Here is a 13,320-nt window from a genome sequence, read left to right on the forward strand (position 1 = left end):
AAAGAACAACAACATTTGACCACCAGCAGCTGCGTCAAAAAGCTTCCCGATTTAACAAAATTGCTGCTACAGAGCAATAATAGACGCAGCGATGCGACCGACATGATGGACAAAATGCAAAATTCTTTAATTTACTTAAAGCTACAAAATACAACACCTCACGAGTCACGACAATACAAGGTTGCAGCTCCCAATTAAGACCTTCCAAAGCTAAAAACCCGACTGTTTTCACCAGAATAAACATTCAATTTTCGGATTTTCTTTTTTTTTGCTTACAAAAATAGGAAGACACCACCCCCGGGCTTCAGCTCAAACAAAAGACCAGTTCATGAAGCATATGGCCAAGCAGTGAAGGTTGTTCTCTAAATCCATGACTTTCCAGGCGACTGCCTGCTCGTATGAAACACTACGCCCCATCCCTGACAAACAAACACCTCCCGGCAGATACGAGTATCCCTGGAACACCAAATACCATAACACTCAACTCTTTAACCAAGAATATCAAGTGTAATGATTTAGTAAAAAAATAATTAACGTGTCTTCTCGTCAAAATCTGCACCTAGTACAAGGGAGAGGAAGGTCAGCAGCAGCAGAGAACTGGGGCGGAGTCGGCACAGATTATTTGAATATAAACAACATTACTTGGTAATGTGCAGATGCATTACTTTATAATGCTGTTACCAGCATAAACTTTACATAAATCTTGGTTCTAGGTGCTAAGATGTAATCATGACGTATATGTCACCAATGGGACTCACTTTACATAAAGGAGAGCTGGTAAGGACCTGAAGAATTGTAAAGGTTCATAGTGGGAGTCAATTAATGGTAAAAAAAACATAGTGGACAACTTGGTTGTTAGCCACTACTATTTCATTTTATACAGTAAAAGCTTAAGCAGTGCCCATTCCACCAGCTGAGCAAAGCATGACCGTCAACAGACCCACCCGCAGCGAAATATAGTGGAATTCCTTAAGACCCTAGATACTGCAGAATACCAGAAATGATAAAGCTACAAATTCTCAAACAAACAGGGCCCACAAAAACCCTGACCGCCGGTACATTGTTCACATTACAAATTCTAGGTGGGAGCTCGGAAGGCAACAAACCATCATGATTCACTAATTATACGTGCTAATTTCACTAGTGTTAACTTCAACTAATATGAACTTAGAAGCTTTATACTTTTTCTGCTATAAGTCGTGCAAAAAAAAAGCGAGCAATAAGATATTTGCCAGATGAGAATCATGAGTACCTGTTCCATTAACTTGGAGAAGTCAGAGCAGAGTGCTGCCCGCCCAGGCTCATCAAAGATCTTTTCCAGAGTAATGTCTTGCAAGGCAACCAGTGTTGTTTCCAACATATCAAGCCCTGCTTGGTTTGCAAAGGTGAATACTGGTTGCATCTGAAAATTATATGAGCTAAGTCAGTTATCCATAGAGAAGTAACCATTACTTGCTATTAACAAATCCAATTTTGAAGAAAGGTCTTATAGCAATTTGCTCTTTATTCAACACCCTTTGACCGACATAAAACCCATCACAGGATAAGAAAAGTCCACTCCAGAACCACCGGAATCAAGCTTGCATGTTAAGAAAATAGCTAATATTGCTAACAGCCTCCCCTACCAATTTATGCAGACACTACACAGTCTTTTCTTACTATCTTGTTTCCCCTAGCTTTCCTAGCCTCAGCTATATGAAAGAGCTCCAAGTTTATACCAGATACTTTAGAAGGATATGGAGTACAGATTTTCTCAATGTTACACATTTAAGGGACATGATAACAAATAATGTGAACAGCGGTGTCCAGTGGGGACCATCCACATGCGCGTGAGGAGATAACGTCGTGTGAGCAAATAATAAGTCAGTTATCCATAGAGAAGTAACCATTACTTGCTATTAACAAATCCAATTTTGAAGAAAGGTCTTATAGCAATTTGCTCTTTATTCAACACCCTTTGACCGACATAAAACCCATCACAGGATAAGAAAAGTCCACTCCAGAACCACCGGAATCAAGCTTGCATGTTAAGAAAATAGCTAATATTGCTAACAGCCTCCCCTACCAATTTATGCAGACACTACACAGTCTTTTCTTACTATCTTGTTTCCCCTAGCTTTCCTAGCCTCAGCTATATGAAAGAGCTCCAAGTTTATACCAGATACTTTAGAAGGATATGGAGTACAGATTTTCTCAATGTTACACATTTAAGGGACATGATAACAAATAATGTGAACAGCGGTGTCCAGTGGGGACCATCCACATGCGCGTGAGGAGATAACGTCGTGTGAGCAAATAACGCGTGAGGAAGCTGATTTTTCACCAGGTCGAGTCGGGTATTAAAGCTTATCTTTTCACGGAAAAAGAGATAGCTATCAGCAGGTAAAAGCTGGCCAACGCCCACGTCCAGCGGGTAAAAGCCAAGACCCAAGTCCCTTTCCTATAAATATCCGGTCTCTCTCTAGGGTTTGCTGCAGGGGGAACAAAAGGCTACGCTGGGAAAAGTCTGCGGAAAAAAAAAAAATCAAAAAGCAGAGAGCTTGAGAAAATTTTCGGCTGCAGAGGTGAAACAGCGGCTAGGCAGAGGGTTTCTTTTGCGGCTGTGTGTGAGCAGTTGTTGAGAGAGAAAAAGAGGGATTTACAAAAGAGAGGTGAATTTCTTTTGGGTAAAAATTAGATCTTTTTCTTTGAGACGAGCTTGTGGATTGTACAAGTCGTCGGTGTTCTCCTTATAGTAGAATCTCCCCTTACCCCTCCCGTGGACGTAGGCAAGTTTGCCGAACCACGTAAATCTCGGGTATTTATTGTTTTTCTGGGTTGTTGGCTATTGCTTTTAGGATCCCTCAAAATTCGGTCTTGCGCTGATTAGAGGAAGAGTGGATATCTCACTTCGCTGAGATATTTCGCTACTGAGTCTGGGTATCCTTCGCGAAACACAGATATCGAGGTTGACTTGTGCTTTTGTGACAACAAAAGCCAGGGCTCTCTCTCAGGACATATCGCTTCCGCGGCGGTGGGCGTGACTCTGCGCCCAACAAATAATGACTCCTACACTGATAAGAACCGTAATAAGAGCAACTGACTTGTCATCCATACCTTTAACGAGCAGCATAATATGGCATCTGGATGATCCCACAGCATTTTTAACAAGGATTCTCCTGATTCCTCAGTGGATCTCAGCAAATCAAGACCCAAGTGACAACTGTAAAACACAAACACATAAATAAAAGAAGTTTAATTGGACAAGCATAGTACCACAATAAAATAAACATGACGAGAAAAAGGCACATAATTTCTTCATCGATTTTAAGAATAACTCCTTTAGTAGTAAATGCTATCTACATGAATAATAAATGGTAAGGGAGATGGAATGTTCCATTTAATTATAACAAAATTTTCCATTAAGACGAGAAGAACATACTTGTAGCTTTGGCAAATCCAGCGAGCAAGAGTAACAGCTTCCGGGGATCCAGCGAGAAGTTTATTGCTGGAACTTAATCCAAGTTGGGAAGGAGCTAACGCCATAGAAACCCTTTGCACAGCTGAGACAATGTTACGAACATATTGCCTGGCCATTCCTGCCACACTTTCCTGGAGGTGAAATTCATATGGGAACTGAAAGGCAATTGTCAACACTGACCGCAAACTGTAATCACTTGGAGATGCTTCTCCACCAGTTCGGTTTACAGCAGAACCCACTTCAAGACTAGATGCTAAATCCAACGTACGATTGGAATTCAAACCATCCTGCATTTCAAGGTAAGTGAGAAGCCTTGCCAAAGGAAAGGAACAAAAAGCTGCTAAGGTTAACGTGTTCCCATCCTGCATTTCAAGGTAAGTGAGAAGCCTTGCCAAAGGAAAGAAACAAAAAGCTGCTAAAGATAACGTGTTCCCATCCTGCATTTCAAGGTAAGTGAGAAGCCTTGCCGAAGGAAAGGAACAAAAAGCTGCTTAAGTTAACGTGTTCCCAGTTTATGGGCATGAATAAAACAGACCCCCTTTTGAGTTAGCATGCAACCACTTTCAGAATCATCCAAAAGATGTCTGGAAAGGGTCTCGCACAATCACGCATTAACAGAATAACAGGACAGGTATATTAGTTTTCTTCAAACCAGGAGTATAAAAATCATAAGCAAGTCTAGACTCTTGGACCAATTTAAGCTAAAGCTTATCTAATTTACAAGTGAAATCACAACAGAATTTTTATTCGCATGTTCCAAAACAGAACTGAAGCAGACTTGCTGGCATCATAATTAAATCCAATTCCAGTTGCAATGAGTTACGACACATAAATTATATAAAAGAACAATAACAAGTCTGATACAGATGGCAGCAAAGCACGGGATTGCATGATTACTTGAGCTTATGCATGTGCATCAAAACCTATCCCCTAAAAGATGAATAAGGTAACAGAGTAAATTTAACTGTGCATATGTATGTCAGTGCAAGCATGGTTATATACTCAACTGGTCTACAATCCAGCGGAATGACACGGAAACCAGAAGGCAACAAAGGAGCATCATCTGGGAAAAGCTCATCAATTGGAGCAAAAACAAGCTGAACGCAGGATCCAGCGGCATTCTCATCAATTCCACTACAGAGCTGCAAATTGCAAATGTGAACCACAGTAAGAGTTCAAATCAGTAATGAAGTGCATTCAGAATTGGAAATAATCACCATACATTTTGCCTTGTATAACTCTAATTCTAGTTTTCTAAGCTCAGGGTACTTGAGAAGAAAAACAAAGTACAAACAGCCATCATGGTTTAGAGTTTCAGACCAGCAACATTAACTCCTATCTATGTGTATTGACATCCATTTAATCTTTAACTAATAAGTTCAAATAGTAAGGTTCTTTGTTTTCAACTGGGTTGATAAGAAGTTCATGTGTTGACATGCCACCATTATCAGAGTTAAGTATCAACCAGAAACCACCTCAGGTAAAAGCATATTCTATGCCATGTATATTAACAAAACTAAATTATGCTTTTTTCAGATTCAATACTCAAAGCTTCAACAAACCACCACATTTTTTTTTCACACGTGCAATTGTTAGCACCTTTGTAAGCGCTCCATATGTGTGATGTCAAAGCTGATATTGATGCATGTCAAACACAAACCAAACAATAAGGACAGAATAATAAACGGAACACAAATTTGTGCCTATTGGAATATCAGTCTACAGAGTTATTTAATTTTCCAATCAAACTTGGCCTGCCAAAAGAAGCAAACTTCCATTTAATGCTGTACTTATGTTGGCTAAGCATATAAAAGTAATGCCACAACCAATAATTGATGCTCTTATTTCTCCACTCATAAATTAAGTGGGGAGCAACAATGAAAAAGACAGCAAAATATAAAAGGTATGTACCAATAACCGATGCTCTTATTTCTCCACTCCTAAATTAAGTGGGGATCGATAATGAAAGACAGCTATATATAAAAGGTATCTGCCGATACAACACCAATCTTCTGATACCTGTAGGAGATGAATATCTCTTGATAAAATGGCTTCATCTTGAGTAAGAGCCTGGCCTTCAAGACGAACTACCTCAAGTAACTGCCGGAAAATAAATCCTAAATGTGAGCACATCACAAGTCAAAGATTTAAGCAAGAGCAATAATATGAAGCGAACACAAATTAAGGAAAAATCATGATTTCATTTAGCAACGCAATCCATGTCGACTTAAGGTGTGCATTATACCCATGCTCCTCTATCAAAGAAAGTAAACCTAACATATCCACTTTTACTACACATCTATTTAATTGTATCCTTTCAACCCATCAAGAGTGAATCAAAAATCCTAAACATAGCATAGTCGTCAGCCTAAATCAAACATCTCAGCTGATAAAGCCCATCGATCATTTGAAGCTACCTCACCTTATTAATTATGGGTGAATCACATTGTATCCTATCACATAACATACCACCAGTCATCCATCCGACATACTTAATGACAATTTCTCTAAAGATTTGGCCAGCTAAAAAAATACTTCAGTCAATATGAAAAATGAAAGGAAATTTAGAATTTACAACATTTACCTCCTCATTCTCTACCGTGTGAGCCAAATGCATGATTGTCTGGCTCCCAGAAAACCTAGTAGACCTCAGACCAGGAAAGAAAGCTGAGCCAGCCTTCAAACTGGAAGCAGAGTATGCATCTATGTTGTAATCAGCCCATTCAGAACGATGTTCCCTCAAGAATCGAACCAGCAATGCAGGTGGAACATTCTAAGATATAGAGAACACTTAGATTTGTCAAAACTAAGAAACTTGTCAAAACTAAGAAACCAAGTTATAGGAAATCTTAAGGAAACTCGTGCAAATTAGACACTAAATTCATTAAAACAATGCCCTACCATGCCCAATATGCTACAGTGTACCACTTAAAGGAATTTAAACCTTGAACAAACAAGTGAACAATATAAAACTCTGCATAAGAGATATAAAACTGAAATATTTCTGAGAAAATGGTGGTACATCTTCATTCCAAACATACACACGCAACAGGGGAGAAGGAAGAGGTGTACAGGAAATGCAGACACATTAGAACCTGAACTTTAATGCTAACAGAAGCATATAAAAAGGACAGTAAAGAAAAAAGAAAACAAATAACAGAATCAACGTTAGATATTAAGTTAGAAACGCACTTGAAGTAGCATTGATGCCTTGGCACAAACCACTCCATCAGGCATGGTGACAGCATTCGCAGGATTAGCATTAGAATTTGTTTTCTTCATTGGGTTGGTAGTAACTACCACATCTTCAACACCATCACATCCCATAACTGACCAGCCATCATCAACGAAGCTATTGATAGCATCATTAAAGCCTCTGAAAGGGTAAGAAATATGCTGAAAAATTAATCGAGCACAATGGATGTACACTAGCTGATATAGAAATTAATGATTTAGGAGGGGAAGAAAATCACCTGCTCAATTTTTGACTAAAAGTACGCAAAACAGCGGGCTGCCTTCCTAGAGGATACACCATTTCACCACTCATCTCTTGCGCTATTTGTCTGATGTGGCGCAGTGCCTTCACAATATGACTAGTAAGTTGTCATTCCAAGAAAAGGTGCGACTTTCAAGTAAATATCTAAATAGGTGTAAGGGATGTGCTTTTGCGTCCATAAGAAATACTCAGAAACGTATCCAAAAAATACATGGAATTCAGGTTTCAGGTAGCAGATTTAAACTGAAATATTGAAAATGCATAACTGCTAACTTAGAATAAAAAAAGAAACTAAATTCAGTTGAGAATCATGGAACCATCTAGGCACCTACCGCAGCTGTCATCTTCTGAGCCAGTACCTTTGATGACTCGTAAAGAGGTCGAAGCACTTCTGGCACACTCCATGGCTGCCAAGGGAGGTGGAACAAGCAGCTAGAGTCAAGCAGTTTTTGGCCAGGTGATTGAAATAAAATAATAGCCAATAGAAGATACTAGGATGGAAACAAACCTCAAGATTCAAATGGTCAACAATGTGTACAATTGAACCACCGCCATCGCATGGTCGAATTAAAAGCCCACTGGGAAACATCTCAGCTCTTGCAAACTGGTGAGCACTTGCTGCACTAGGACCACCACCAGAACCCCTCAATGACCTCTCACAAACCTTAAGATGTAAAATCATTAGTAAAAATGACCATAAAGGTGCCTCGGGGGCATCCCAAATCAGATTAAAAGAACAAGTATAAACGTCAATGATTGAACAAATACTATGAACGTTCTAATTGACAATAAAGCGGGTTTAAGACCGTACCACAAGACTTCCATCTTCTAAATTTGTCGTGTACCTCAGAGTCCAAAGGTCACGTGCAGGGGCCAATGTCGTTGGAGCATACATCTGAACAAAACACCAGGGCGCTCAGTACACAATCAAGTAAAACAAAATGATGGAGAAGAATAAATTGAGACCATTTTTCTATTCAAGAAGTGCACTGCTTTATAGTTCTAACCTGCATATACACCAATTCAATTGTGCCTCCATTTCCAGCTGGAAACATGGTGAAAACTTCAAGACTCCGACAATCACGGAACCAGGATGGACGATCTTTGAGAATTTCTGCGACCTGTTATTTGAACCGCATCGTCTTTATCAAAATTGCATGAGCCATATGCAAAAGTTGTCATAATCGCAATATAAGCTTATGTATAAGTTGTAATAATCGCAATATAAGCTCCATAGTAATTTGTTTCTTAAAATAGTCAAAATCAAGGCGAGCGCGCCAGGAGGGGAGGTTTGAAGAATCTTTTGCGGGTACCAAATTTTGGGATCTGTAGTGACCAAAGGTCAGCTCCTATACAGGTAACAAACTTCTTATAGTGTAAATAATGGCTGTGTCAAGGCTTAAAGGAAATCCTAGGAGGACAACGAGCAGAACAAAAGGTGATCCTGCTCGCCTTGCAAGAATCCATGCAAACCAAGTAACTAACCTCCAAATTTCTTCTAATATAAGAAACAATATAGCAAGAGAAAATAAGAGCTACTCGTCCACTTTCATCTTCAAATCATTGAATCAACCAAAATTGAAAATACTAGCTTACATCTCAAATAAAACTCAATCCCAATCATGAAATATTGGAACTATTCAACTGAAATAACTACGTCCATAAATCACTGTGACAACTAAAACCGTCAATAGATTAAATTTAACAAGCTTACCTTTGTAGGCTCTAAACTCACTAAACCGCAGGCTCGTGCTGCCACCCCACTGCAAGTTTGTGAAATTGCAACAATCCCAATTGAATCCGGACCAGGCTGAGCACAAAACAAATGCAGCAAATTACAAGGTTATGCGAACATGAGTATGTAATAATCTCTTACCTTCTACAGCTTATGGCCTACAGAAAGAATTTTTGTTGAGATACTAATAGTATAAAACAGACTCTTTTCCCCTTCTCTAGCAACCACAGTACCTTCATCCCGGGCATCTGGACCCAATCAACAGCAGTTCCCGTAGCCTTTGAAAGGAACTCTGTCAAGGTCTCCTCAGCAATAGACAGGAGTCTGCCAGAAACAAATTATCATAAATGGCATAACCAATCACAGAAATTTTCTTTCACAATGAAAACTATTTAGAAGTGGATTTACCCAGCAGGATTACTTGCATCCCTAAGAGGATTTTGAGGTGTCGTCACAACTGATTCACAACTTGTGTCATTAGCAAGAGATACCTGCAGATAAGAGGGAAAACAAGGATAAACAATAGTTCCAATAAAGCTATAAATAACAGGTTAGCATTTAAGTAGTGTAAGTGGGAACCCACATTTTGTAGTTGCTGCTTCATGTATGTGTTCTCATGAACCAACTGAGCGACCTGTTTTTGGAGGCGTTCATTTTCCTCCATCAGAAGCTTGTTCAATGCAGTCAACTTCCTATTGACAGCTTGAAGACGAGAAGACTCCTTCCTCTGCTTCTCACGGCATCTGAGAGATAAATACTCTTAGAATCAAAGCATAGCCGTTTACATACGGGTTAGACTTGCCAATATAACACCGGCTCAGGAACCAATCTAAGAGAGCGATAGGAAGGGGACGGGGTTGAAGAAAATGTTGAGATGCATCTAATAACCACACCCATACAAAGAGAGCTAGCTTTCTGAAATAACTCACTAGAAAAGGATAGAGTCAGTAACAGTGATTTCAGTAACAATAACATCTCTCTTTAAAAAGATATTGAGAGGAACCTTGGAGGTAGACTAGACTAAAAACAGTGTTAATGTGCCTGGTCCAAAAAGAATTTGAAAATACAATAACGCCAAAATTCCCTAGCTGATAAATAATTCCCTAGCTGATGAACAATTTCCTCAACCAAATAGTCATAGTAACTTGAATAACGACAAAGTTAAAGAGGAAATTTCATACACCATCTTCTTGCTGAAGGACATTAAAATAGCCTGTTTAAATTTGATCCATAAACTGACTCTCGTTAGCCTGCAAAGTTAATTGAAAATATACAGTGCTAGAGCTTTCCCCTTTTCAAAGGTGGTAAACAAGGAGACGTATTGCTTTTATTAGAACCATGACAATAGTACACGAGACAAATGGAGGACAAATGAGGCAAACAATCAAAGACAGCTCCATCGCTAAATCGAATAGTTGTCATCCAAATGAAGTCTGCCTTTGACCACTGTTCTTAAACAAGAACATAAACAACTAGTGATTCTATCATTCTTCTTTGATTTATACAAGTGGCTAAAAGGACAAATATAGAGCAAAAAAAAAAGGAATTCTGACAAAGAGGCAACATGCATAATAATAATAGTAGTAACAAGGCCAAAATTTCCGACTTCAAGAGAACCAAAAGAACAAACACTTCCTCAAGCGTCCAAAAACAAGTAAGAATTAAACAGTATACCTTCGATTTTGGAACCAAACTTTAATTTGTTTGGGTTCAATGTTGGATAAGATGGGGTTCTCACGGATCAATTGCTGCCTCCTCATCGAGCTCGGCTTCGGGCACACAGCGTAGACCTTTTCCAAGGCCTCGACTTGCTCTGCTGTGTAACGAACGTACTTCCCCGTGCTGTCCATGTGCTTCTCCAGTCCGCCGCTGCTCCCGCTGCTAGTTCTAATTGCGACGGCTGCCGCCATTTTTTTTTATAATCAGGATTCGATAACTAACTTACTGAGGGCAATAGATAAGAGGCGGTCTCAAAAGGAGGTTTGGCTTCAATCAACCCAGACTTTGAAGACGAGAAAGAGAAAAACAATATCTTTGGCGTCCTAAAACGAGAAAACGCTAAATAAAAGGGAAATTGAAGAAGAAAAGAACTCTCTTTTCGCTCCCCCGCTCTCCGGAGAAACCTCCTCAAACCCTCGGGTTTAAGTCTCGATCCCCGATAAATGGACTCAGAAGCAACATGCAAACCCCATAACGACCGAATCCGACTCAATTGAGCCCTGATCCTCTCTTACTAGGCCCCGATCCACAACAACTACTTCCCTCTTTCCTCTAATTAAGGCGAGAACAAATGTCGAATCTCGGAAAAAGATCCACGAGAGGACACAGATTCCCCCCCGAGGACAACCCCTCGAAGGAAAGAGGCCAAATACGCTCTCCCGTCAAAAGCAACGACAGAGCCCGAAGCGAAACGGAGCGATCGAGGAGGGAGAAAGCAAAACCCTAGCCATAGCTGAACACCAAAGCAGGTGAACGGATAGTTAAGAGGAAGCAATAGAGATCGGAGAGATCCCTAGGGTTTTTCTTGAAGACGAAGGCGGGGGAGAGAGAAGCAAGGATTGAAGTCGGAAGCGGTCTCGAGAGTTGCCACCTTTAAAGACGAAGAACAGAAGCTCGTACTGCCAAGCAACAGCAGAGAGAGAGAGAGAAAGTAGAGAGAGAAAGTAGAGAGAGAGACCGGAGTGAATAGCTCGAGAATCCCTAGGACAGTATTAAAGGGGGAATATTACCATAACACCCTCAGCACGTAGCGAAATGACGAAAGGGGGACACCGAGTTATTTAATGCGCAGAGTAAAGCGAGAGTAGGGGGGGTGAGTCAACAGAACAGTGGGAAAGGACGATAAGGTCACTCCCTTTATTGTTAGGTGCACTCGACGTCCAGAACGAGAAAGAGAGGATAGGAGGTGCAATAAATGGGGGAGAGGGCGTGCGTTTTGTTTGCTCGGATATCGAAAACGCCCCCCAGAAGGATGAAAGAATTAAATTGGGTTTCGTCAGGGAGCGGAGAACTAATGGACATGTCCGAAGCATTTTCGGCAAAACGACGGGCCTGGCCGCGCTTCTTTCGCCACTTATATTAAATACTCGTTCAGAGGATTATGCGTCTTACACGCATAAAGAACTTCGTGCGGGATTTCCCTACTTAATCTATATAAGTTAAAAATAAAATTTCATTTGACTGAATTGATCAGGGGACAAGTTTTTTTTTTTTTATCAAAGATCAGGGGACTAGTTGAGAAATTCATATCGGCAGTGGGCTCTACCCCCCGCCGCCTAGCTCATTCTACTGAAAACAAATATTGTCCATCTAAATGTTGGAATTATTCTAGAGTAAATACAAATTGAATTTTTCTGATGAAAGAAAAGTTTTAGTTTTATTCCCAAATTCTCAAAGTGAGGCTCTTACCTACAATTTGTGTTGCTAAGATGCGATTTGCCATAGGACACATCCATTGCTCGTTACTTATACACATACACAAGAATGGTTATGGGGATACGGTTATTGATATGCGTATCTTACTTCCATATATGGATGTAAAAAATAGGGATACTGAGCGGAAAACGGCTGGCTCTGGTACGAAAATGGAATGTTGTACATCCCATGCTAAAATGTGATTTATGTCGCCACGCGACCCGTGTGAGGATAAACAGAGGAGGATGATTGCCATGAGACAGATACAAGCCAAAACCAATATAAGGTTAAAATATAATCATTAGAAATTGTTATGGTGTTTTTAATCGCCAAAGTACGGCAATTTGTTAGTAACGGACATGTGTCCCCCTACATGCACCGCTCAAATCGAATTGACAGTCAGGACCACCAAGAATCCCGACTCGTCGAGTTGACATCTGCTTAGATGGACTTGAAGGGCGGTACTTGTCGTTCCTCGTGTAGAAGACGACTCGCTGGGAGCCTATTCGACCAATTATTTGACACCTTGCAGGGTCGACTGGAAAGACGTTACCTTTCGACACCCCACGCTACAAGCCTAAGGACGACTTCAACCTCGAACCTACCCCGCTGACAACACGCTTGCTTCACATTAAATGTTTGGCAGGCGCCATCATTCCTCTACCGCAAATAGTCTTTATGACTCATCGGACCACCTCTGCACCGCTTACCCCCAATCACTTCGTATTAAATACTAGGGTGACCTCTCCTCCATTTGTCGACCGACACATGTAAAGCAGATGCAGGCGTGACCGTCATCCTATACTCGGTCGAAATTTTTATTCTGCCATTTTACCACCACTATAAATAGGGGTACTATTTCCAAATACCAGGGTAAGCAAGCAATTTCTCAGAACTCTTCTCCACTCCACTGCACTTAAGAACTCGCACAGTTCATCACTTTCCCACTCAAGTCCATTGACTTGATCGTCGGAGGAACAACGGGGGAACTAGTGCTTGTCCTTTTACGAGTTGCTATTTGTGCAGGAAGAAGCTAATCAACTCAAAACTAGATATTCAGATAAGTTAGCGGCCCTTAATCAACCTCACCCCCATTATATTATATGTGTAATTATTAATATCGGCAGAAATTCTTTAAAAGTGTAATAGTTCCCAAAAGCATCACCCAAAAGAGTAAAATTGTTTTTAAGTAAAAAAATTTCACATGTTAAAATG

At 40.3% G+C, this 13,320-nt stretch overlaps 1 protein-coding gene across 1 annotated transcript; it reads right to left on the reverse strand.

Annotated features, from left to right (window-relative positions):
- On the reverse strand, positions 104–11,369 carry LOC109836305 (homeobox-leucine zipper protein HOX9-like). The gene is made up of 18 exons (XM_020404165.1): positions 10,366–11,369; positions 9,275–9,434; positions 9,100–9,182; positions 8,925–9,015; positions 8,671–8,766; positions 7,964–8,077; positions 7,768–7,851; positions 7,465–7,620; positions 7,289–7,363; positions 6,934–7,040; positions 6,653–6,836; positions 6,045–6,233; positions 5,480–5,560; positions 4,468–4,602; positions 3,422–3,747; positions 3,097–3,202; positions 1,253–1,402; positions 104–456 (listed from the first exon to the last, which is right to left on the reverse strand). Exons 1-18 carry the CDS (start codon positions 10,599–10,601, stop codon positions 310–312), a joined length of 2,520 nt encoding a protein of 839 aa, XP_020259754.1. The 5' UTR covers positions 10,602–11,369; the 3' UTR covers positions 104–309.

This window comes from Asparagus officinalis, chromosome 4 (genome assembly GCF_001876935.1).
Source record: "Asparagus officinalis chromosome 4, Aspof.V1, whole genome shotgun sequence".
In the NCBI taxonomy this organism is placed as follows: Eukaryota; Viridiplantae; Streptophyta; class Magnoliopsida; order Asparagales; family Asparagaceae; genus Asparagus; species Asparagus officinalis.